At 43.6% G+C, this 26,564-nt stretch overlaps 2 protein-coding genes across 3 annotated transcripts in view; one reads left to right on the forward strand and one right to left on the reverse strand.

Annotated features, from left to right (window-relative positions):
- The window catches only part of slf1 (SMC5-SMC6 complex localization factor 1), a 37,132-nt gene extending 30,752 nt beyond the window's left edge, over nucleotides 1-6,380 (reverse strand). For both annotated transcript variants that reach the window (XM_064937846.1, XM_064937847.1), the window contains exons 1-9: nucleotides 6,094-6,380; nucleotides 5,635-5,746; nucleotides 5,008-5,086; nucleotides 4,214-4,445; nucleotides 1,708-1,861; nucleotides 1,469-1,603; nucleotides 1,251-1,307; nucleotides 671-817; nucleotides 415-581 (exon numbers count right to left, since the gene is read on the reverse strand). In XM_064937846.1, the coding sequence (XP_064793918.1) occupies nucleotides 415-581; nucleotides 671-817; nucleotides 1,251-1,307; nucleotides 1,469-1,603; nucleotides 1,708-1,861; nucleotides 4,214-4,445; nucleotides 5,008-5,086; nucleotides 5,635-5,746; nucleotides 6,094-6,107 (1,097 nt within the window). In that variant the 5' untranslated portion in view covers nucleotides 6,108-6,380. The remainder of the gene's footprint in view (nucleotides 1-414; nucleotides 582-670; nucleotides 818-1,250; nucleotides 1,308-1,468; nucleotides 1,604-1,707; nucleotides 1,862-4,213; nucleotides 4,446-5,007; nucleotides 5,087-5,634; nucleotides 5,747-6,093) is intronic.
- Nucleotides 6,381-6,647: 267 nt separating this feature from the next.
- kiaa0825 (KIAA0825 ortholog) overlaps nucleotides 6,648-26,564 on the forward strand; it is a 148,719-nt gene continuing 128,802 nt past the window's right edge. The window contains exons 1-2 of the mRNA XM_064937848.1: nucleotides 6,648-6,728; nucleotides 18,784-18,919. Coding sequence (XP_064793920.1) covers nucleotides 18,789-18,919 — 131 coding nt within the window. The 5' untranslated portion in view covers nucleotides 6,648-6,728; nucleotides 18,784-18,788. The remainder of the gene's footprint in view (nucleotides 6,729-18,783; nucleotides 18,920-26,564) is intronic.

The following is a 26,564-nucleotide window of genomic DNA, read 5'->3' on the forward strand; positions in this document are numbered from 1 at the left end:
GGGAACTTCTTCAAGACCGTTGGAAAAGCATTCCAGGTGAAGCTGGATGAGAGAATGCCAAGTGTGCAAAGCTGTCATCAAGGCAAAGGGTGGCTATTTGAAGAATGTCAAATATAAAATATATTTTGATTTGTTTAACACATTTTTGGTTCTTACTTGATTCCATGTGTAATTTCATAGTTTTGATGTCTTCACAATTATTCTAGAATGTAGAAAAAAAACATTGAATGAGGTGTTCTAAAACTTTTCACCGGTAGGGTATGTAAAAAAGAGAGATGGATATAGTAGAATTGCAGATAGCCCATGAAAACACAGGAGACTTGGGTATCTCATATTAAAATAATCTTTTGAACAGACGTTATTGGGACATACAGTTTATGGCCTTGGTATAAGTGTCTCTCTAGTGTTCTATACCTGAGTGATGTCTCCAAAAGGGGCCAGACTCCTTTTCGACACTGGGGACACTGTAGCACCTTCATGAAGAATGTCCCGCTGGCTGGAGAACCCCAGGGAGGGTTGTTCCTCAGGATGCTGTGGAGAACCGTGCGGAACTCACTGAGAAAGAAAGGCTTGGCATCCCCCTGGATGGGGAAAGAGGAGCTATGAGTAGCCAGGGAATCAGGTTTAGATTTTTTGACAATGGACAACAAACAGTTTGTGTGGTCTTTACGTGGAGAGCGTGACGCATGAGGGGCTGGAGGAATGGGGCTGGGGGGAGCTGCCCTGGCAGCAGGTACAACTGGAGCTCCTCTAGGGCTTGGGTGAATAAACCACACTCAGTGAGGCTCTGCACGTTGCTGAAGTTGGCTACAGCCGTCTACAAAAAAATAGAGAGAGATGACAATGGAGTGAGCAGTTGGGGTGGAGAAAGAGAAGGACGTCAGAAGTTCATCAGGTCATCTCGGTAACTGTCATCTATTGCCCACTTGAATATGAACTTAGGAAATGTGAAAAAGAACTACATGGCCGTTTATAATAGCAATCGGAAGAAAATCCACTTGGGAAGGTGCCGGAGGGACAGTGAGAGACTACCTTTAATAGCTCTGCCAATCACGCTTCACCAATCAACTGACAGCATTGGTTAAATCAGGTGACCCGGATATGATGCGTCTATGCACAAAATGTCACCTTTCAGTGAGGCGCCTGACATAATGGAAATTGAATGACCTGATCTCCTTTGACACGTCACACACTCATTTACAGTTGTATAATATGCATGTATGGTAGACGCTTTGAGCAGATCTGCATACCTGAGCGTACGGTCCGGGGGCATAGTAGCTCAGGATATCTGGGAGTCTTTTCCGCTCCTGCATGAAACGAGCCATCCACAATGTCACACATGCAGTCATTGAAATGACGACTGAAAAAGTTGTACGACTGACATGAGTTTTCGCCCAGAAAAACAATGATTGGAAACCTTGCGTTTCATTGCTAAACATAGACGGATTTGAAAAGACCTGCCCCTCACCCCTATTTGAGAGATGTAGTCCCTGGCCTCGCTCTCCAGCTCTGAAAAGTCTGTGGAGAGTGCGTCATTGGCCTCCTGTGTCTCCTCTGGCTGGCCCTCTGTCCAGGTTAAACCCATATCAGAACACACATTCTCCTGAAGACAAGACAGAGCACTTAGATTGAGCCTTATTATACAAGCCTTTCACTGGGTGTAATTGTTAATTACGCTAATCAACAGATATCTACATAGACATTTACCCCAAAAAGATGCAGGGCCATGTGTTCTATGGAGTAGCACGGTGCATTGTGGGCCTTCACATGCTCTGCGACGTGTTTTGTCAACACGTGTGTCACGTCAGCATGGGAGGGAGAAGGGTACGAGTACACATTGGCCTTCCCAGCTTTTAGGATTCTGAAAAAAATATATGTTCATGATAAATTAAGTGACAGGTGTGTCTGATATATGATGTAGCAAATACAGGACACAACATTTTTGAGAAGACAAGAAATGCATCATTTACATGTCTAAGCACAAGGTTTGAGGTCAATTCATTTCAAGACGATTCTGTAGGCTTGGCCCTAATGTGTGTCACCTGGAGCTGCAGGGAAAATGTGAGGGGAACAAAAAGGTCAATGCCCAAGGACTAGTCAGCCCTTCCCCCTCTGAGGGGCCAGCATGTATCTATCTCTATGTTACAGTATCCAGAGGACTAGTGTGATGGAAGATATTGCATTAATTCAATGCTTGGGCTCTATCTGAAACTTGTTCACGGAGAATAACTGATGCTATCTATACGGATGGACGATCTCTTACGTGTGTCTGTACAGGGTGACCTCGGAATTACACTATCGTGCAAAGGAGTTCGATTGTCTTCTCAGGAATTCCGTCTCATTTACATTGGTCTCATCCGTCACACAAGCTCTTAGACGCTGCGACACCCTGTGGAGATCGGTGCCTGGGAGTGTTGAGGTTACTGTGAACTTGGTAACGTTTGATATGTCAACGGTGGTTTGTTTCGGGTTGAAAGGTTACACCTTCAGATGTTAGAAATGGAAATGCCTTTGTTTTCTCTCTTGTCCTGTATCCAGTCCAAGGAGGAAGGTTGCATGTTCTCATTTCCTAGGCCTCTGGCCAAGTGTGCATCTCTTTGTTCATGCTCTGTCCTGTAAGTTAACCTTAGGATCTACGGTGCCTTCGGGAAAATATTCAGACCCCTTGACTTTTTCCACACATTGCTACATTACAGCCTTATTCTAAAATGGATTTTAAAAAATACTTTTTTTCCATCAATCTACACACAATACCCCATAATGACAAAGAGAAAACAAGTATTGTGACAAAAAACACCTTGTTTACATAAGTATTCAGACCCTTTGCTTCGAGACTCAAAATTGAGCTCAGGTGCATCTTGTTTCCAATGATCATCCTTGAGATGTTTCTACAACTGTGAGTCCACCTGTGGTAAATTCAATTGATTGGACTTGATTTGGAAAGGCACACACCTGTCTATATATAGGTCCCACAGCTGACAGTGCATAAACCAAGCCATGAAGTCAAAGGAATTGTCTAGAGTTCCGAGACAGGATTGTGTCGAGGCACAGATCTGGGAAGGGAACCAAAACATTTTTTGCAGCACTAAAGGTCCCCAAGAACATGGGCCTCCATCATTCTTAAATGGAAGAAGGTTGGAACCACCAAGGCTCTTCCTAGAGCTGGTTACCCGGCCAAACTGAGCAATCGGGGGAGAAGGGCCTTGATCAGGGAGCTGACCAAGAACCCAATGGCCACTATGTCAGAGCTCCAGAAGTTCAACCGTCTCTGCAGCACTCCACCAATCTGGCCTTTATGGTAGAGTGGCCAAATGGATGCCACACCTCAGTAAAAGGCACATGACAGCCTGCTTGGAGTTTGCCAAAGCGCACCTAAAGGACTCTGACCATGAAAAACAAGTTTCTCTGGTCTGATGAAACCAAGATTGAACTCTTTGGCCTGAATGCCAAGCATCACGTCTGGAGGAAACCTGGCACCATCCCTACGGTGAAGCATGGTGATGGCACAATCATGCTGTGGGAATGTTTTTCAGTGGCAGGGACTGGGTGACTGTCAGGATCGAGGGAAGGATGAACAGAGCAACGTACAGAGATCCTTGATTCAGCGACACTCTCAAGCTCTGTCAGGTTGGATGGGGAGTATCTGCAGAGAAGAATTGGATAAACTCCCCCAATACAAGTGTGCCAAGCTTGTAGTGTCATACCCAAGAAGACTCAAAGATGTAATTACTGCCAATGAGTGTTTTAAAGCACTGAGTAAAGGGTCTGAATATTTATGTAAACGCGATATTTTAGTTATGTTTTTAATAAATGTGCAAAAATGTCAACTTTTTTGCTTCATCATTATGAGGTAGTGTGTGTAGATTGAGGGGGGGGGGGACCATTTAATACATGGGATACATTAATACATTTTTGAATAAGGCTGTCACGTAACAAAATGTGGAAAAAGTCAAGGTGTCTGAATACTTTCCAAATGCACTGCTTGGAATGCCTTGTAACTTAAGCTTTATGCCTTGAATGTGAATCCATTCATTTTACAAATTCATTAAATACACATGTATTTAGAATTCCATTCTCAGACATTTCTTCATTGTCTATTACTGTTACTCACGCGTAGGCTCTTACATATGGCTAAAACATGTTAATATCTATATATATATATATACACACACACACACACATCATTACTGCCCACTACAATTCTAAAGACCACCTTCTGAGCATGTCTCTGCGAGTAGGCTCATTGACCATCAGGAGGACCCTCCAACCCTCGAAGGCCCCAGCCATGGCCCTGCTGGTCACCCTCTCCCTCCACACCTTCACTGGGTTAGAGGTCCCAGGGACTCCCCCCTTGGAGACAATGTCCAACTCATAGGGCCCCTCTGGCAGCCACGAACCATTCTTAACAGAGTCAAAAATATATTCTGGAGTCACGATCCATTTGCCTGACAGAGAGGGAAGAGAAACGACAAACACCACAAAATAATTAAAATGCTACTTATGAAAGGTCCATGAGAGTATTAAGCTGTGGAATCCCTAGTCTGTACAAGATGACTTTGTCAAAGCTTGCTACCTAATACTCTGTGTACAAAACATTAGGAACACCTTCCTAATATTGAGTGGCACCCCCTTTTGCCCTCAGAACAGCCTCAATTCGTAGCGGCATGGACTATAAGGTGACGAAAGCATTCCACAGGGACGCTGGCCCATGTTGACTCCAATGACCCCCACAGTTGTGTCAAGTTGGCTGGATGTTCTTTGGGTGGTGGACCATTCTTGATACACACAGGAAACTGTAGAGCGTGAAAAATCCAGCAGCGCTGCACCTGGCACCTACTACCATACCCCGTTCAAAAGCACCTAAATATTTTGTATTGCCCATTCAATAAGGGATCAGAGCTTTCACCAGGACAGTCTGTCATGGAAAGTGCAAGTGTTCCTAATGTTTTGTACACTCAGTTTACGGAACGCCTAGTAAGTGTAGCGCTTACGTTCATCATCACTTACCTCCTGCACAGGCTGCCATGAACTTCTCACTCGGCAGCTCACGGGTGACAATCAGATGGGTAGTTCCGTCTTTATAAACCTGGAAGATCAACACATCTGCTTTGACTCCACCAAGGCAAACCATCTAAATAAAGCGTGATGTTTTGGGGGCATTGAAAATATCCTACGCGGTCGGCCAACTCATTTGATATAGGCCTAGTACATAGAAAATGAAACAACGGATACCAAAGAGGTCAGCAACTAAAGTTCTAAACTGACCAGTGACCGATCTTGCCGTGACCTTCCCGCAGAGTCGTGGATAAAGGGATACGAACTTTGCAGCACATTGTGTGCCCCTGAGACTGGAGGCAAATGTACAGTAACTATAATAAGAGCCAATTGAGGGCAAGGATAAAATGACAGAGTCAAAAATACATCCCAACATCAGAAACCAATTAAGGTCATTTTTCAGGACTAATCACCCACTGTTCATCTTTTCCTCAATGAACTGTCTTGACAGTGACAGGTGCCATCCACCTCTAATAATGGCTGTCTCACAGCCTGGCCTTTGGTGCTATTTTCCGCTTATAAAAAAGGGGAGAGTGAGGGTTGAGCGGGAAAGCCCGTAGCTATGATGTCAACACTTACAGAGCCACCAATGTACTTTCCACCCAGTTGAACGATTCCATGGAGCAACTTCCCCTTCTTCTGGAGATTCTTGATCCCAGACACTTGGAACACATGCTTGGTGTCCACCATCCTGATAAAAGATAACACATGAAGACTAGTCTACTATACATTATGTCATGCCTTGCTTGAGTAGAAATAACAGTAGAGCAAGCTAGCAAGACTGTCCTTTACTTTTGCAACAGACGTTTTCAGTGGGTATCTGAACTGCAGATAACTAGCCAGTTAACGTTAGCTAGCTAGCGGAGGACGTCAATGGAATTTCAGCATGATGTAGAAACCAATAGAACGCCCGAGGGGAAGTTCATATTGCGCTTTCATTAAATCCCTGGATATGTCAGTAAGACTGGCTAGTTATCTTGTAGGTACTAGTTCGGTTAGTGTTGAACTAAAAACAATATACCGTTAAGGTTAAAGTACCTTGGCATGTGCATGTGACGTCCACACTAACGCTATCTAGCTAGCGCCAAAATTCAGACGCCATGACCAGACTTGACAGTCGATACCATTTCGCGAGCCGTCAATATTTTATTTCTAGAGACTGACATTTGATTCGTTCAACAACATGTTGCTATATTTATCGAAACTACAATTAAATCGTGCATACTGGTTATTAAACTAGCCACATATTGGACTATCACTGAGCAAAATATAGGTGTTTTGCCACCCTTGTGCTAAGAAGAAAATACTCTATCTTGACAGGAAAACTGCGCTAGTGGGAGGGGGGGTCCACGACACATATATTTTTTTTAACACACATTATTTTAACATTGCATGATTTCATTAATGAGAAGCAAATTCCTAAATTATAATTTTCATAACAAATTCAATTGTGCATGGGTATCACGTCTCAAAACCGTTGAATATAAAAAAAGATTAACTAAAATCCCTCCCTATTATGCCTGAAACTTGGAGCATTCCGACCTGCGGAAGTTTTCCCTTGGTTGCTTCCGGGTGGTTGTCACAGACGCTATCTGGATAATTCAGATTAGTTACAAATGGAGCAGATTGTAACAGATTTTCATTGACTGCAAACAAAACGCTCTGATCGAGAGGTGTGTAGCCTATCGTCTATTTATATGTATATTTCAAACGTTTTCATAGCCTTGTAGGCGTTCAAAAACGTTGATATGTTGTGTATCCTCAGCATGCAGGATTCTTAATCGTTTTAAACTCTTTTGGCCAATGTAGAGTAACGTTAGTCTGTAATGTATCCAATTCTCATTCTGATATGGCTACATGGGGACCAATCAATGGGACCAAGGGGCAACATGACAGGCTGAGACAAGCGAAATATATGCCTCTGACTGTACCCATGGTCAGTTTATTAAATGAAGATTTAGGAGAAGAAAAAAGGTTTCATTGGGCTTTATATGCCTATTTTTACTATATTGCCTCCTTGACCTAGGCTCATGGTTGTAGGCTACGAGATAGGGGATCTTGAAGAAGTAGCCTAATGGGATTATGATATTGATGGCTGTCTCTTGGTAACAAAGAAATGGATTAAAAGCCATCAGTACTTTATAGCTTCTAATTTGTGTTTTGTTGTATCTAAACCTCACACTTATAACAGGCATAAGTGTATGGAGGCCGTTCTATTATTCGGCTCTGACCACATGTGAGCTAATAGAGAGAGGCTAAACTGTTAGGGGCGCAATCCGGCATTAGTGCATCCATTTTTAGACTTTTAAATTGATTAGTTATTAGTTATCCGCCATTAGTTATTGAATAATTTAACATGAAAGCCTCCTGAGCTTAGTTCAACTGTCTTACCCCCTCAGAACCCAAAATATGAGTTTGTTAAACTCAATTATTGGTTCACAATTTTGTAAAAAAATAAACACTGTAGGCCATAGCTTATCAAATCAAATGTTATTTGTCACATGTGCCGAATACAACAGGTGAAATGCTTACTTACAAGCCCCTAACCAACAATGCAGTTTCAAGAAAATAGAGTTAAGAAAATATTTATTAGATAAACTAAAATATATTTTAAAAATTAAGTAACACAATAAAATAACAATAATGAGGCTATCTACAGGGGTACCGGTACCGAGTCAATGTGCGGGGGTAGTTTAGTCAAGGTAATTTGTACATGTAGGTAGGGGTAAAGTGACTATGCATAGATTATTAACAGCGAGTAGCAGCAGTGTAAAAAATAAAGGGCGGGGGGGTTCAATGCAAATAGTCCGGTAGCCATTTTGATTAATTGTTCAGCAGTCTTATGGTTCGGGGTTAGAAGCTGTTAAGGAGCCTTTTGAACCTAGACTTGGTGCTCCGGTACCGCTTGCCGTGCGGTAGCAGAGAGAACAGTCTATGACTTGGGTGACTGGAGTCTTTGACCATATTTTGGGCCTTTCTCTGACACCGCCTAGTTTCTTGGTCCTGGATGGTAGGAAGCTTGCCCTCGGTGATATGTACGCACTACCCTCTGTAGCGCCTTATGCCGAGCAGTTGCCATACCAGGCGGTGATGCAACCAGTCAGGATGCTCTCGATGGTGCAGCTGTCAAACTGTTTGAGGACCTGGGGACCCAATGCAAAATCTTTTCATTGTCCTGAGGGACAATTAATGGGCTAATGCTGTGTTTGTAACCAAGTGGAAAGATGGCCAGATTTTTTTTGTGACCTAATTAATTGCCAAATTTGTCATTGTCTATCTTATGCACAGTACCAGTCAAAAGTATGGACACACCTACTTCCATCTTTTTTTATTTTTTTTACTATTTTCTACATTCTAGAAAAAAAGTGATGACATCAAAACTATGAAATAACACATATAAAATCATGTTGTAATCAAAACAATGTTAAACAAATCAAAATATATTTTATATTTGAGATTCTTCAAAGTAGTCGTCCTTTGCCTTGATGATATTTTTGCACACTCTTGGCATTCTCTCAACCACCTTGATGAGGTAGTCACCTGCAATTTCAATTAACAGGTGTGTCTTGTTAAAAGTTAATTTGGGGAATTTCTTTCCTTAATGCATTTGAGCCAATCAGTTGTGTTGTGACAAAGTAGGGGTGGTATACAGAATATTTGGTAAAAGACCAAGTCCATTTTATGCCGAGAACAGCTCAAAGAAGCAAAGGGAAATGACAGTCCATCATTAGTTGAAGACATGAAGGTCAGTCAATCAGGAACGTTTCAAGAACTTTGAAAGTTTATTCAAGTGCAGTCGCAGAAACCATCAAGCGCTATGATGAAACTGACTCTCATGAGGACCGCCACAGAAAAAGAAGACCCAGAGTAACCTCTGCTGCAGAGGATTAGTTCATTAATGTTAACTGCACCTCAGATTGCAGCCCAAATAAATGCTTCACAGAGTTCAGGCAACAGACACATCTCAATATCAACTGTTCATGGGAAATGGCGTGAATCAGGCCTTCATGGTTGAATTGCTGCAAAGAAACCACTACTAAAGGACCCCAATAATAAGAAGAGACTTGCTTGAGCCAAGAAACATGAGCAATGGACAGTGGAAATCTATCCTTTGGTCTGATGAGTCCAAATTTGAGATTTTTGCTTCCAACCACTGTGTCTTTGTGAAACTCAGAGGTGAATGGATGATCTCTGCATGTGTGATTCCCACCGTGAAGCATGGAGGAGGAGGTGTGATGGTGTGGGGAGGCTTTGCTGTCTTTGATTTATTTAGAATTCAAGGCACACTTAACCAGCATGGCTACCACAGCATTCTGCAGCAATCGTCTGGTTTGCTCTTAGAGGGACTATCATTTGTTTTTCAACAGGACAATGACCCAAAACACACCTCCAGGCTGTGTAAGGGCTATTTGATCAAGGAGAGTGATGAAGTGCTGCATTAGATGACCTGGCTTCCACAATCACCCGATCTCAACCCAATTGATATGGTTTGTAATGAGTTGGACCGCAGAGTGAAAGAAAAGCAGCCAACAAGTGCTCAACATATGTGTGAACTCCTTCAAGACTGTTGGAAAAGCATTCCTCATGATGCTGGTTGAGAGAATGCCAAGAGTGTGCAAAGCTGTCATCAGGGCAAATAAAGGGTGGCTACTTTGAATGATTCCATATGTGTTATTTCATAGTTTTAATGTCTTCACTATTATTCTACAAAGAAAAACCATTGAATGAGTAGGTGTGTCTAATTTGGACTGGTACTGTATATTTTTCAAATAATGACTCTCTGGGATAAAGTAACATGTCTAACAACCGAGAGGCCGGGCGGGAAGGCACTTCACAACAGTGTTTCAGGTGAAGCCAGGTGTTTTATTTACAGCAAGGTGATAGCAGTAGGCAGTTCAGAACACCTTCCTAATACTGAGTGTTCATTTTGTTCTTCATGGCATGGTGAATATCTAGCTTGTTCTTCACCTGTGGAAAGAAAGGTGAAAGGTGAAAGGTGAAAAGAGACCCAGTACAGTGCATTGTGTGCTATCATGTGAATTATTTGAGAACTTTTATATGACTGGCCTTGGTGACACATCATATTCTGTTTCAGGAAGAGTTTTCACAGCAATGTGCATAAATGCACGTTGGTGCCAATGGAGCAGAAGGGAACTTGGAAACTAAAGTCTCTGAGATTGGTCTCAAGCCTGTTGATACTTTTTTCTTATGAATTTTGAAGGGGTCACAGCACCAATGTCTGTTTTAATTGATGAAATGTATTTTCCATGATCGTCTTATCTTTCAAACTTTTTTCTAGTGACCCCAGAGGTTCTTCTTCTATGGTATTATGGTGGTCCACAAACATATATTAGAGGTGCATGCCGCCACCCACTGTGCGGGGTGGTATACAATATATATTTTTAAGTATATTGTTCTCAAATAATTAACAAAAGGCAAAAATCAATGTATTCCTTTAGTCAGATTCTAATGTCAATGAAGTTGGCAGTGAAGTCCTGGAGAGCCAAGAACCTTTTCGACCGCAGATACAATTATGGCCAGTTTCTTGGACTTCTTGTTCGTTTGGGAAGTACAATTAATCACATGTGCAATAAATGACACAAATTCTACCTTCTTCACTGTCAGCATATCAGTTTCCCTCAACTGTTTAATGACATTGAATCTCCACAGGCTGCGGGGGCATCCACAGCCATATCTTCAGCTCCAGTCTCCTTCGACTACAGTATTTCAGCTGCCTCTGTGTGGAGACCCCTCCTGTACAGCCCTGACCCTTGCCACTTCAAACTCATTCACCCTAACTGGGCACTCCAGGGAATTGTGAATGTGATTTTTCAGCACAATTGCAATGCAGTAAATCTTCAGATTCTTCATCAACATTACTTCCCGGACACACAATTCCAGCAGAACAACAGCTTGGACACAAAAACTCTCACCTCGTATCTCACATATCCCAGCTTCACATGTGAAAGGAGATACTCTTTGCCAATAATACAGACAGGATTTCCTCTTTTCTTCCAACCACGATGCGGTTCAGACAGCGTGCTCCAACAAAGTCCTGGTATAGTCCGTGTAAACCACGAGGCCTCAACATCCATCGTGGCGCCAGAGATGATTCCTTTTAACGGTGCTCTGCTTCAAAAATCTACCTTGCCCATCTACATCTTCCCCATACAGTGTCTTCAGAAAGTATTCATACCCCTTGACTTATTCCACATTTTGTTGTGTTGAAGCTTTAATTGATAATGGATTAACTTGAGGTGTTTCTCTCACCCATCTACACACAATACCCATAATGGTGAAGTGAAAAGATGTTTTTAGAAATGTTTGCAAATTTATTGAAAATGAAATACAGAAATATATCATTTACACAAGTATTCACACCCCTGAGTCAATACTTTGTTGAAGTACATTTAGCAGTGATTACAGCTGCGAGTATTTCTGGGTAAGTCTCTAACAGCTTTCCACATCTGGATTGTGTAATATTTGCCCATTATTCTTTTAAAATTGCTCAAGCTCTGTCAAATTGGTTGTTGATCATTGCTAGACAACCATTTTCAGATTTTGCCATAGATTTTCAAGTAGTCAACACTGTAAGTCAACACTGTAACTTGGCCACATTCAGTGTCTTCTTGCTAAGCAACTCCAATGTAGATTTGCGTTGTGTTTTAGGTTATTGTCCTGCTGAAAGGTGAATTCATCTCCCAGTGTGAGGGGGAAAACAGAATGAACCAGGTTTTCATCTAGGTATTTTTCTGTGCTGAGGTCCATTCTACAATGTTGTTGATCCCATCCTCAGTTTTCTCCTATCACAGCCATTAAATGATGTAACTGTTTTAAAGTCATCATTGGCCTTAATGGTGAAATCCCTTAGCGGTTTCCTTCCTATCTGGCAACAGAGTTAGGAAGGACGCCTGTATCTTTGTAGTGACTGGGTGTATTCATACACCATCCAAAGTGTAATTAATAACTACACCATGTCTGCTTTTTGTATGTGAACCCTACCAAGATGTGCCCTTTTTTGCAAGGCATTGGAAATGTTAAAAACTATTATTGCACACAGAGTGAGTACATACAACTAATTATGTGACTTAAGCACATTTTTACCCTTGAACATATTTAGGATTGCCATAGCCTGGGTTGAATACTCATTGACATTTCACCACATTTCAAGACATTTCACCTTTTAATTTTTTTTGTTGTAAAAAACCCCAACACAATTCCACTTTCACATTGTGGGGTAATGTGTGTAGGCCAGTGACAGAAGACTCCTTTTAAACCATTTGAAATTCAGGCTATAACACAACAAAATGTGGAAAAGGGGTGTGAATACTTTTTAAATGCACTGTAGGTTGATGTAGAGCCATAATGCCTTGTCGTTTTACTCTTTCGACACACATTAAGTCAAAACAACTTTGGGTAACTCTGACCAGCTCCACTTTTTCTAATGCATCCTTTACCATCCTCAATACTTGAAACGGATCCCCCCCAACAAGTGTAATTGTTAGTGAATTGTACTCCAACCCAATAATTATACTCATTTACAACTTTAGCCCTTTTATTCCTCATTTTCCTTTATCACTGTCTTCCACTTTTGACCCCAGAGGTTTTTCTCAGGTGTTACTTTTTATAGTAATCAGGGCGACTGGTGAAGTAAAACAATCACAGTAAGGTACTTAGTTGTTACCCGGAAATTATTTGATATTGAGATAAAATTGTCTGAGGTGGAACCTTAAATATTTTAAATGTTGACTAAATGAATGTTACTTTTTTGGGGGGGTGTATACTTCATATTTTAGGGCACACTATAAGGACTATAATGACACCAATATGTTGTCTGTATCATGTATGATTCACGGATCATAGGGTCTTACAGGAGGAAAAGGGCCTAATATGGCCACTTTCATCATGATTTTAACACATTGTTAATGATACAAATGTAAAGCATGTCAAACATCCTCCTTCCCTTGAAGTTTCTATGTGAGAATTTCCAGAACAATCTGACATACCCAAAATATTTTCGGGCCATCCTGGTGTCCTCCAGTAGCAGTCTACCCCCTTTCTCTAAAACAGACTGGCATGAATCAAATCAAAATGTATTTGTCACATGCGCCAAATACAACAGGTGTAGACCGTGAAATGCTTACTTTCAAGTCCATAGCCAACAATGTAGTTCAAGAAATAGAGTTAAGAAAATAAACTAAAGTTTAAAAAAATAATCTAAAAGTAACACAAGAAAATGACGTAACAATAACGAGGCTACATATGCAGGGGGTATCGGTACCAAGTCAATGGAGGGGGGGGGGGGGGGTTAATGTAGTTAGTCCGGATGGCCATTTAGGGGTAGAAGCTGTTAAGTTGCCTTTTGGTCATAGACTTGGCGCTCCGGTACCACTTGCCGTCAGTAGCGTGCCGTGGTTCTGGGGCCTGGGCCTTCAGTGAAGTCCTACACAGTCCCACCCGAATTAATCCACCTCTTATTACCATCATTATGATGCCATGGCTCTAGACACTATACATTTAGACAGAAACGCAGTATAACCAGGCGTTGCGTCACCTTGAAATTGACATTTTTATTCAGAGAATTGCAGGGGAAGAGTACAATACCTTTTCATTGTGCAGCTTCGTTGCCCTGCGCGCTTGTTCGTTGAGCTGTAGATCCACTGTTTGTAAGTGCCCAGCCGTACTTTGGTGTCTCGTTGCCGCCTTGGTTAGACAACTCAGGTTTGCAAAGCCAGTGTGGCTCCAAACACCAGATCGATCACTTGCAAATTATAGGCATTCCCAGCAGTATAGTTTGCAGTGCTTCTCTGGGCCTGTCTTTGTAGCGTCGGCTTTGTAGCGTCGGCGTCTACCTCTCCTGACAATATCTAACTTTTCTTGAAAAGTTTGTCTTGAGAATGGCGTTATAATTATATCCTCTACCAAATCGATAATTTCTCCTTGCGCCATTGTGGGTTGAAAAAACAGTTTAGTAGTACGCAAATTAATTTGTTGATCAATTTCAGTTTCCTAGTTCTGAGACCTGCCCATATAGGACCTGCCTCTCAATATTGGTAATACTGGAGCCAGCCAACAGGCGTACAATAGCCAACTCTAAAGCTGATTGGTTGACACTCAATTTTAATTTCCATTCACTTTAAGCTACAAGCGCCCGCACTGTTGATTCTGAAGGCCCGAGGGCAGATTCTAGACCCCTGGCAACACATGATGGCTGAATATGATTGGATAAAATATCTAACATAAAGACCAGCCCTCCAAATCTCAACCTGGGGCTGGAAGCAGTGCAACCAAGAGGAACGCTATGAAATGAAGAGTGTAACTCTTACTCTGGGGAATAATTTAATACATATTTGTGGGAAAATATATTTAAAAGAAAAATTATATTCTGATGATGTTTAGGCCAGCAGAGAAGGCCTTGCTGGCCCTGACGGCCCACCACTGCTTGCCGTGCGGTAGCAAAGAGAACAGTCTATGACTTGGGTGACTGGAGTCTTTGACAATTTTTTGGGCCTTCGTCTGACACCGCCTAGTATATAGGTCCTGGATGTCAGAAAGCTTGGAACCAGTGATGTACTGGGCAGTACGCACTACTCTCTGTAGCGAATTACGGTCAGATGCCGAGCAGTTGCCATTCCAGGCTGTGATGCAACCAATCAGAATGCTCTCGATTGTGCAGCAGTATACATTTTTGAGGCTCTGGGGACCCATGCCAACTATTTTTTTGTCTCCTGAGGGGGAAAAAGGTTTTGTCGTGCCTTATTCACAACTGTCTTGGTGTGTTTGGACCATGATAGTTCGTTGGTGATGTGTACACCACGGAACTTGAAACTCTCGACTCGCACCACTTCAGCCCTGTTGATGTTGATGGAGACCTGTTCGGCCCTCCTTTTCCTATAAGTCCCTGATCAGCTCCTTTGTCTTGCTCATATTGAGGGAGAGGATGTTGTCCTGGCACCACACTGCCAGGTCTCTGACCTCCTCCCTATAGGCTGTCTCATCATTGTCAGTGATCTGGCTTACCCCTATTGTGTCATCAGCAAACTTAATGATGGTGTTGGAGTCGTGCTTGGCCACACAGTCATGGGTGAACAGGGAGTACAAGAGGGGACTACGCACACACCCCGAAAGGGCCCCGGTGTTGAGGATCAGCATGGCAGATGTGTTGTTGACTACCCTTACCACCTGGGGGCGACCCATCAGGAAGTCCAGGATCCAGTTGCAGAGGGAGGTGTTTAGTCCTGGGTCCTTAGCTTAGTGATGAGCTTTGTGGGCACTATGGTGTTGAACGCTGGGCTGTAGTCAATGAACAGCATTCTCACATAGATGTTCCTTTTGTCCAGGTGGAAATGGGCAGTGTGGACTGCGAATGAGATTGCGTCATCTGTTGATCTGTTGGGGTGGTATGCGAATTGGGGTGGGTCTAGGGTTTCTGGCATGATGGTGCTGATGTGAGCCATGACCAGCCTTTCAAAGCACTTCATGGCTACCAATGTGAGTGCTATGGGGCGGTAATCATTTAGGCCAGGTTACTTTTGCTTTCTTGGGCACAATGACTATGGTGGTCAGTTTGAAACATGCAGGCATTACAGAATCAGTCAGGGAGAGGTTGAACATTACAGGGAAGACTTTTTCCAGTTGATCCGGGCATTCTTTGAGTACCTTTCCTGCTAATCCGTCTGGCCCCACGGCTTTGTGAATTTTGTCCTGTTTAATTAAAGGTCTTGCTCACATCGGCTATGGAGAGAATGATCACACAGTCGTCCAGAACAGCTGACGTTCTCATGCATGCTTCAGTGTTGCTTGCCTCAAAGCGAACATAAAAGGCATTTACCTTGTCTGGTATGTTCGCGTCACTGGGCATCTAGCGACTGGGTTTCCCTTTGTAGTCCATAATAGTTTTCGAGCCCTGCCACATCCAATGAGCATCAGAGCCGGTGTAGTAGGATTCAATCAATCTGGTTGGGGTATGTATGTACGTATGTATGGTCACTGTGGGGACAACGTTGTTGATTCACTTATTGATGATGCCGGTGACAGAGGTGGTATATTCCTCAATGCCATTGGATGAATCTTGGAACATGTTCCAGTCTGTGCTAGCAAAAGAGTCCTGTAGCGTAGCATCCGCATCTGACCACTTCCATATTGAGCGAATCACTGGTACTTCCTGCTTTAGTTTTTGCTTGTAAGAAGGAATCAGGAGGATAGAATTATGGTCAGATTTGCCAAATGGAGGGTGAGGGAGAGCTTTGTATGCATCTCTGTGTGTGGAGTAAAGATGGTCTAGAGTTTTTTCCCCCCTCTGTTTGCACATGTGACATGCTGGTAGAAATTAGGAAAAACAGATTTAAGTTAACCTGCATTAAAGTCCTCGGCCACTAGGAGCGCCACTTCTGGATGATCATTTTCTTTGATCATACCAACTCACATCTCTCTAAAACACTTTAGAGTATGACACTCTTAATCAGTGTAATGGCATTCGCAAGCTAAATTTTCAGCACAGAGCCAAATAACCCATCAAATCCATCGACTCAAAAAACGTCTTATAAGTCTTATAAAAAGTCTTATAAGAAAAGTCTTATATTTATATTCTCAAATAACAAACAAGGAGAACTATACCCCTGTGCCAAACTCAGGCTCCCGAGTGGCGCAGCGGTCTAATGCACTGCACCTCAGTGCTAGAGGTGTCACTACAGACTCTTGTTCTATCTGTATCACAGCCTAACCCCTAACAGGGTTAGGGTTTGGCCGGGGGATGCCCCTACCCCAACACTAACCATAACCTGTCCATAGCGTGAATTAAGCTGCTTCTCCAAAGATTGATTTTAATTCCATTTAGCCTACTTTGATGCTATGTAATAGCAGCCTACAAATAGGCCTACTTAGATATTTCCACAGCATATAGGTAACGTTTAAGCATAAATTCAGTAGTAGGTCGACAATCGAATGAATGCAAGGGAGAAATAATGGGGAACATGAATCAACTCAATTTCGAACTGTATTTTGAGGCCTTGTGAAGCACAGTTACAGTGTTTTCATAGCTGCTTCTGAGAACACATTAGATCATTTTCTGAAATGTTTTGATGTCAAAATATGTACGTGTTTAATTTATCGTTTCTTTAAAAGAGGATGTTAGGTGCCCTCTTTTAAACAGTGTTGACTTTAACTTGACATGCTTTAAGTGGCTTTAAAATGCCAGCCTGGGGACGAGCTGCTAAATATTTCAGAACAATCTCTAACTGGGATTGTGTGAGAGGAGACTGCTACTGTAGATTCTCTCTGAGTGCTCTGAGTATACGCCTGCCCCAGTCAACCCAGTGGCAGCAGTCAAAAATACACTGGGGCTCCTCAACATCTGCTTTCAAAATAGATAATGACAACACAAAAGATATCTACTGCTTCTGCTGCTAATGAGGCCCTGTGTGGTGGCAATGTGAACCTGACACTCTCCCTTAACTCTCACGTGTACCACACACACGCGCGCACACACATGGGCGTTGATGCACATCCTGTGTGACACACTATCATCACCAGCCTCCACCACACACGCTCTCTCCCATATAATTACACCGTCGAGTTCCTAATCCGCCGATTGAAAACCTACATGTCTCCAGAAGTCTCTCTATATACTCCCTCCCAGACAGAGTGCGCGGATGATGATGTGGGGAAGGAGAGGGGGTGAGGGGAGGATGAGGGAGGGAGGGAGGGAATAATCAAGTACAAGCTTAACTGCAGAGACTGTCAAGTGAAGAAAATAATATTTGTCCAGCTGGACAGGCCTCCCTTTGTGCGGGCTAAATGAATGTTGAGCTTTCTGTCTGGCGTGTCAGGGTGGTAGGCCTACGTACGGCAGGCTGTTTGGACTTTGACAGGGATTATTAAAATCACAGCAGATGAAGGGGAGAGGAGTGTGAGAAAGCCAAATTGACACTGACACTCTCCATTACATTCCATTTGACTCATGATGACGGTGTTGATATGGGCCGAGCCCCGCCAGCGCATGATTGGCTGTTCGAGGATGTGTTAAGTACCAAGGGGGCGTCATACTGAAGTGAACTGAGATGGATTGTTTATTTAAAGCCTGCAGTGAAGAATCCCCTTTCTTGTTAGTTATTTATTTACCTAGTTGTTTTTTAAACGTTAACTGGTTGTAGTGTCACTGTCTGATAATACTTAGAAGCTATGCATTTTGATCAGGGGTCCTCCTACTGTAAGTGGAACAGAGGAAAGGGATGAGGTGGAACATATTTAAGTTGCCTCATGTTTCAGGTGCAGTTGACTTACTCCTGTCTCCTGATAACAATCTTGTTTGAGGAGAAATCAAATTACCATGTCTCGTGTGTGTGTGTGTGTGTGTGTGTGTGTGTGTGTGTGTGTGTGTGTGTGTGTGTGTGTGTGTGTGTGTGTGTGTGTGTGTGTGTGTGTGTGTGTGTGTGTGTGTGTGTGTGTGTTTGGAGGGGGTCCATCCATGGTCTATTTGATCAAATATCTTTGAATGTGATGGCTTCATTTTGTTACATTCATTATTTACTGTATGCATAATGCATTCAATAAGAGCTAAACAAGAGACCTATTGATTTTTTTTTCTCTCCAAGAAAAACATCCATTGAACCAAAGCCTTTTTAGTCTGTGATACTGACAGTGTCTTGTTTGTTGTTTTTGTGAGAAAATAAATTTTCCATTATTCTCCGTTCGTTCTCACTCTCCTTGTTCTCTCTCGCTGTGCCCCAGGCAGGATGGAATGGCAGGGGGACCTTCCACAGGATCATGCCTTTGTAGAGCTCCTGCTTCCTGGGCTTCCCAGCGAGCTGGATATCCAACAGCTGCTCCGAGACACAGAGGACAAACTCAAACTCAATGCCTGCAGGTCAGTGTCTCTCAGGACCACCATAACTAGGACCCAGAGTTTGTCCACGGCCGGTATATACACCAAGTGTTCCAGAGTAGGAGTGCTGATCTAGGATCAGGTCCCCCCTTCTTATTCATTATGATTCAAAAGACTTATAAAACTTATACTAGATCATCACTCCTACTCTGAGATGCTTTTGAATACGGACTCTGGTCAGGTCATGTGCCCAGGTACAACTCCTGGCACAAGGGATTCTATGGGAATGTGAGCACAGTCAGTGAAGGCTCTATGCTGTAGCGGATGTGGGCAAAGTTGGGCACCATGCCACCTGGTGGGATGCCTGGTAGAATGGGATGCTTGGTAGAGAAAGGAGCGTGTCATCCCAATATTTTTTGGGGGTTGATGGGTTGCCCCGAGGATATGTCTATTCCACACTGACGTTTTCTTAATGTCAAAGTTTTTCTGACAGGAGGTGAAACTCGAGAGTTTGGACACCGGCACTACACACGTAAGAAGACAGACAGGGACACACTCATACACACTCGTACACACACACACACGTACAAACACATACACCCAGGTACACACACATAGTTTTAAGCTGAGATGTCCCAGTTCTTGTCTGTCACGTTGGCATGAAGGATCGGGAGACAGACGCAGGGATGCGTAATCGTTTTTTGAAATTCTACCCAAATTACGGCGTGCCGTGCACGGGAACGAAGGGCAAATAAACACGTTACAAAACACAGGGTTGAAACCCAAACTAAATAGCGAGAAGTACCTCGAAGAAATAACACACACACACAATGATTAACACACGGGACGAGACCCGTAATCATCTGCGCAATCCACAATGGCGCGAAGCCAAAACATAAAGCCAATGTCAAAATAATCGACATCCCAATGGAAACCAAAGGGCACACTTATTGAAGTACTAACCTGTTGGAAAAGGGGACAGGTGTGCATAATGAAAGTTCCGGAGAGATCCCCCCCCCCCCCGCGCTACACTAGCAGCACAACAACACCGGCCTCGAGGACGATCACAGGAACGCAGTGCTGGTTGATCAGGAACCGTTGCTGCTGTCAAAGTTGCGTTGTACCAGCTGTCAGAGCAGCTCACAGATCACTGCACCTGTATATAGCCCATCTGTAAACAGCCCATCTATCTACCTACCTCATCCCCATACAGTATTTATTTATTTATCTTGCACTCACTGTATATAGACTTTTTGTTTTCTTTTGTTCTACTGTATTATTGACTATGTTTTGTTTATTCCATGTGTAACTCTGTGTTGTTGTATGTGTCGAATTGCTATGCTTTATCTTGGCCAAGTCGCAGTTGCAAATGAGAACTTGTTTTCTACTAGCCTACCTGGTTAAATAAAGGTCAAATAAAAAAAACGTCAGGCATTTCGAAGTTGCGCCCAAGAATTAACCAGAATTGTGGAGGTCTCCAATTTTTTTCTGAGGTCTTAGCTGATTTCCTTTGATTTTGCCATGATGTCAAGCAAGAAGGCACTGAGTTTGAACGTAGGCCTTGAAATACATCCGCAGGTACACCTCCGATTGACTCAAATTATGTTAGCATATCTGAAGCTTCTAAAGCCATGATGTAATTTTCTGGAATTTTCCAAGCTGTTTAAAGGCACAGTCAACTTAGTGTATGTAAACTTCTAACCCTCTGGAATTGTGATACAGTGAATTATAAATTAAATAATCTGTCTAAACAATTGTTGGAAACATTACTTGTGTCATGCACAAAGTAGATGTCCTAACCGACTTGCCTAAACTATAGTTTGTTAACAAGAAATTTGTGGAGTGGTTGAAAAATAAGTTTTAATGACTCCTACCTAAGTGTACATAAACTTCCGACTTCAACTGTGTATATTTGGGGGGGCCTTGCCTGTTTTGCATGTTATTTTGGCATTAATACGAGTCACAAATCAGTTTGCAAACAATGTAAAAAAAACTCCCTAACCCTCCCTACCAATTTCGTGGTATCCAATTGTTAGTAGTTACTATCTTGTCTCATCGCTCAACTCCAGTACGGGCTTGGGAGAGATGAAGGTCGAAAGTCATGCGTCCTCCGAAACACAAGCCAACCAAGCCACACTGCTTCTTAACACAGCGCGCATCCAACCCGGAAGCCAACCGCACCGATGTGTCGGAGGAAACACCGTGCACCTGGCAACCTTGGTTAGCATGGACTGCGCCCGGCCCGCCACAGGAGTCGCTGGTGCGCGATGAGACAAGGACATCCCTACCGGCCAAACCTCTGCCAATAACAGCTCGTTTGGATTTTGACAGGGATTATCAGTGTTCCCCTGCACTCAGACCACTTCCAGACAGTCCTAGCAAAAGTCTTGCTTGAGAAATTGCTCTTGCGAACAAGCAATTTTTGTAATGTACTTAATTGTTACCCAGAAATTATTTGATATTGAGATAAAAACAGCTGCATTGGGCCTTTAACATTTAGAAGACTCTACAACATGGTCTGGCCTTGTAGCATCCAACTCTGTTGTAAGTTTAATATTTTAACACGTTGTTAAAGATAACTGCTGAAACCGTGTGTGTGTGTGTGTGTGTGTGTGTGTGTGTGTGTGTGTGTGTGTGTGTGTGTGTGTGTGTGTGTGTGTGTGTGTGTGTGTGTGTGTGTGTGTGTGCGTGCGTGCGTGTTTGCGTGCATACGTGTGTTCTGTTACTAATGAGCATTCCTAGTCGTTGCCAAGTATCTGTCGGAAACATCAGTGTGGGTTTGCAGTTATTAAAGGTTCATTTGAGAAGTGAATGGTTGATTAAGATGCTCGTTGTTTACATTTTGATCTTTTGTGAGCTTGAAGAAGTCAATTATCTCTGAAAGCATCACGGAAGCAGAGCCCTCAAGCTTTAGAAGATTCCCTAATCTCAATTTACCATTTACAATGAAGAGCTCTTCTCCAACCTATGTGAAAGAACATGCTTTTACAGCAACATTGCAGATTAAGAGCCTTTGATTGTCTGTCTGCCTCTTTTGTCCGTACTCCATCCGTTTGTATTCCGTTATGATAGAGCATGATAACATTATTCACTTATAGTAAAGGAGTGAATCTTAAGATATGTGCCCAGAATGAATTTTATGTAAATCTTGCATAGACAGTTGAAGCATATCCCGTTTTAGGATTTAGACATCAAAGGGAACATTACACCTGCTTTTCCAACCAGTTACCACTGACTCATTTTGAGGTGTGTGAAAGCCACTTTGATGAGAACTTCTGCTCCAATACTACATTCTTTACCCCCCCCCCCTCCCACATGAGATGGCTAGACAGGCCACCCGATTCTATGTCTGTCTCTCTCTTTCGTTCGCTCTCTCTCTCTTTGAAAATACCACACTAGGCTCTCAATATTTTGATGGCACATATTGAGGGAGGGAGAGAGGAACCAGAGGAGACCGTGCATAGTGAAGGAGGGAGGGAGGGAGGGGGAGGAGGAGAGAGAGAAATCTATATTTCAGCTCTTTTATCCTTTGTGCTGCCGTGAGGGCGAGGATAGATGATGAGGGACAGGCTAAATGTGGCGGCTGAACAAAGCCTCTCACTCTGGTACCATTAGCGTTTGCGTCTCATCCCCCCCCTTTTCTCGGCCTCTTTTTGGGGGAAAATGGGAACAAAATAATTGAAGATTCCACATCTTGAAACGAAAACCCTTGGGTAGGTAATTCAAGGCTTATTACTGAAGGCCAAGGCATTTTTCTTCCTTCTAAGCATTAAAGGGTTATTTTGTGTTCCTGTGGATATGGGAGAGGGATAACCATTATGAGAACAAAGGGACAGATAATGGGGAATTGGGCAAAAAATCTGGCGATCCCCACTCAGTCTGCACCTCCGGTCAGTCAGCTTTGGGCTCATCTCAGCCCATTTGGGGACTAGGAGACAGATGCTGGCAAGGCTCCTCTCTTACAGTACTTCCACCAAGGTCAGCCTCTGTCACACACAGAGGCAGTCGCACACGTACACACACACGTACACACACACACCTGCTGCCTAATCCATTTGTCAGTGTCTGGGACAAATTATGGAAGAGGAGGAGAGTGAAGGGAATCGGGACGATGAGGAGAGAGAGAGATAGAGAGAGAGATAAAGATAAAGAGTGATAAAGAGTGAGCTCCCACTGCCCACTCCCGTGAAGGAAGGCTTCAACCTATTTGTGGGTCAGACTGGCTGGCCTGCTCCCAGCTCTCAGATGTCAGAGATTTGCCTAAGAGCTGCTCCCTAATTGAAGGAGATTAAGATAGGCTGACAACGGGGCCCGGCTCCCCAAATTGAAATGCTGTAATCCATTAGGTTTCATCAAATGGTACACTTCAGGAGGCCAGCAGAAAAAGTCCTCTAATGAAGTGTCAGCGCAGGCCAAGGGACTGCAGACACTGCTGTCGCCTTTCTGCAAGGCAGGGAAATGGCTTACACTAGACGCCTGCCAACATTTCTCATAGTTATATCTGCCGTGTGTGTGAGTGCGTGTGCTTGCATGTACCTTAAACATGTATTTGTGTAAATCAAACATGTACGTTTGTGTGTATGCGAGTGTGTGGCAGTGTGTGTGTGTGTGTGTGTGTGCCTGCGGTCTCTGGCAAGGTTGAGGGCACTAAGAGGGCCACGGGCAGGGCGAAGGGGGATCCGTTTCAGGCTGTTCATTGAACCCCATTCCCTCTTGTTTCCGTGTAGAATGGGGCCTTTTGATGGGGCAGATATTTGGTTCCCAGGCGGCCGGTCCAGTTTGGAGCGAGGGCTTATTTGAAAGGGATCGCTTCCCCTCTCTGCTTTCCTCTCCCCGGAGCCTGACAGACAGCCCCGCAGCCCACCCACACTAAATTAATTCTGACAAGGAACTTAAGATAACGTCAATGCGCTGACTAATCACAGGATTGGGTTTCTGTAAGTCACAGAGCTGTGAAATGTGCCATCTAACAAAAGCCCTCCAATCGCTCCTTTCTTTCGGGTGAGAGGGTGGGGACGGAGTGGTGGTGGTGGTGTGCCCAGGCTGTCTTGTAGGGTATTGCTATAGCCCAATCTGAAAAACAATTCAGTTTCGTTGGGGGATGTGAGAAGGGGTAAGGAGGTGGGGAGTGATATGATTGACATGTTTGTCGAGAGACTTTAAAGGAACTTCTCCTCCACTCATCTCCCAGCCTTTTGTTTAGCTTTAACTATGTGGTTCTTTTCACCTCTGGTCTGTCCATTGTTCACTTTCACTTGGAGAATTGACTGGTGTTTTCTTGTGTCAAACTGCTGTCTTTCTCCTCCCTTCTCTATCTTGCGCTGCATTAGCTGTCTAGCTCTGCAGCTTGTGAGCTCTGTGCGGTGAAAGTCATTGTGGTTGAGGCTAATCCGGTAGAGTTGATTAATCTCCAGATTAGTTCCCATACCTCAGGTCTAAAGGTGAGACATTGTGAGGTGCATTGTGGGGGGGGGGGGGGCTCTGACATAGTCCATACACCCTGAGTTGGACCCCAGCCTGGCAGGTGGCACATAGGCATTCAATCAAACTGTAAATCCTACAGTGGACCTTCAAAGCTGAGATGAGCAGAAAAGATGAGATGAGAGAGAGGAGTAGAGGTGGGATATAAAAGTGTGTACTGTATGTGCGTGTGCGTGTGTGTGCGTGCTCGCGTGACTGTGTATGGCCGTATGTGTTCACCCGCGCACGCGTGTCTTTCTATACAAAGAGGTAAAATGAGAGGTGTATGCTGTAAAATGATGTGTTTTGATGGTGTTGAGAGGCAGGCTGACGGACCAGATGGATGCTCATTTAAGACCTGCTGTCTGAGTAAAGTCCTGGGGTGGAGCCCAGATCACACATCCACATTTATGACTAACATTAAATAGACTGCCTCTATCTGCCTCGCCTGTACACATTTTAACATGAAGATATGTAAAACAAATGTCAGCTTGGTCAGAAATGTGAAATGTCAGCTTGGCTTGCTTTGATTGGTAGAGTGGAGCTAGTGATTTCTTGTTTTGTGCTATATTGGTTCATTTGGAGAAAAACGTTGAGCTATATTCATTTGTGCGCGCGAACACAATTCAAACAATGCATATGTACTCAATACATACCAATGCACAAGAAGACCTTTCTCTGCATTAATCGGACACCATTCTTCAACACGGTGACATCCAAGCAAAGAGCATAGAAGTTATTCAATCAAAACAAACAGCAATTGAAAAAAGACATTGATTTTAGGTGGGGGGGGGGGGACTGTTGTGTTCATTTTACAGACAGCACTGTCAGCGTTTCTCACACAAGCCGTTAGCGGTGGGAGCTAGTTGGAGATAGCGCTGTTTTACAGCTCGCGCTTGACTGTCGTTGTGGAAGAGTGTGTGTTCCCTCCAACAACACCTGTCACCACTTGGATGTCCTCTGTGGTGTCACAGACACACCACCACTCCCCTGGCGTGTTCTGGCTTTCTGTCAGTCAGCAAATGCAGCATCAAATTGAAATAAGTAGACTGTCTATACATACAGCGTCGTCTAGCCAACTGAAACCACGTGTGCGGGATTCAATCGGCAGCAATTTGGATACAGATTGGTGGTCTATAAGGTTTTATGCCCCACATTTCCCTCTGAAATGAAAGTGTGTCACGTTGAATGGTTATTTAATGTGTCGTCATTGGGAGACATCTGGATGTGTGTATCGCCGACTCGCAGGGGGCAGGAGGAGCTTTATAGACCCCGAGTGGTGAATGAGCTGGGTGTTAGTACATGAAACTGTTTCCTTTTCCCTCTCGCTCTCTCTCACTCTCTCTCTCTCTCTCCATCTCTCTTTCTCTGTCCCTCCCTTCTCTCTCTCTTTCTCACTCTCTCTCCCTCTCTCTCTTACTCTCTCTCTCTCTCTCTCTCTCTCTGTATCTCTCTCTCTCTCACTCCCTTCTCTCTCTCTCTCTCTCTCTCTGTATCTCTCTCTCTCTCACTCCCTTCTCTCTTTCTCTCTCTCTCTCTTTCCATCTCTCTTTCTCTGTCTCTCCCTTCTCTCTCTCTTTCTCACTCTCTCTCTCTCCCTCTCTCTCTTACTCTCTCTCTCTCTCTCTTACTCTCTGTCTCTCCCTTCTGTCTCTCCCTTCTCTCTCTCCTTCTCACTCAATTCAATTCAATTCACTCTCTCTCTCTCTCTCTCTCTCTCTCCCTCTCTCTCTTACTCTCTCTCTCTCTCTCCCTCTTACTCTCTGTCTCTCCCTTCTGTCTCTCTCTTACTCTGTCTCTCCCTTCTTTCTCTCTCTTACTCTGTCTCTCCCTTATCTCTCTCTTACCCTCTCTGTCTCTCCTCTCTCTCTCTCTCTCACTCTCTCTCTCTCACCCACGCACAGACGAGTGCTAGCATTGATTCTCATGGACACGACTAAACATGTTGAGCCTGCGAATGTCATATCTAATCTGTCACATTATCAAAGCTAAAATAACCCCCCACCCTGCAGGATTAACGACTCAACTAGGCACTGTCTACCCAATGGCAGTTCCGTTATTTCTTGGCCCTAAACCCTACAGATCTGATAGATGCCGCTCTGCCTTACCACTGAGCTAGTATACAGCTGTCCCTTAAACTCAACAGTGAGGGCCTTACAGTAGAGTGGGCTATCCCCTGCAACCCGGTGCCTCTTCAGGATCGTCCAGGCCACAGCTTCAACTTTAG

Source organism: Oncorhynchus masou, chromosome 25 (genome assembly GCF_036934945.1).
Source record: "Oncorhynchus masou masou isolate Uvic2021 chromosome 25, UVic_Omas_1.1, whole genome shotgun sequence".
NCBI classification, from domain to species: domain Eukaryota; kingdom Metazoa; phylum Chordata; class Actinopteri; order Salmoniformes; family Salmonidae; genus Oncorhynchus; species Oncorhynchus masou.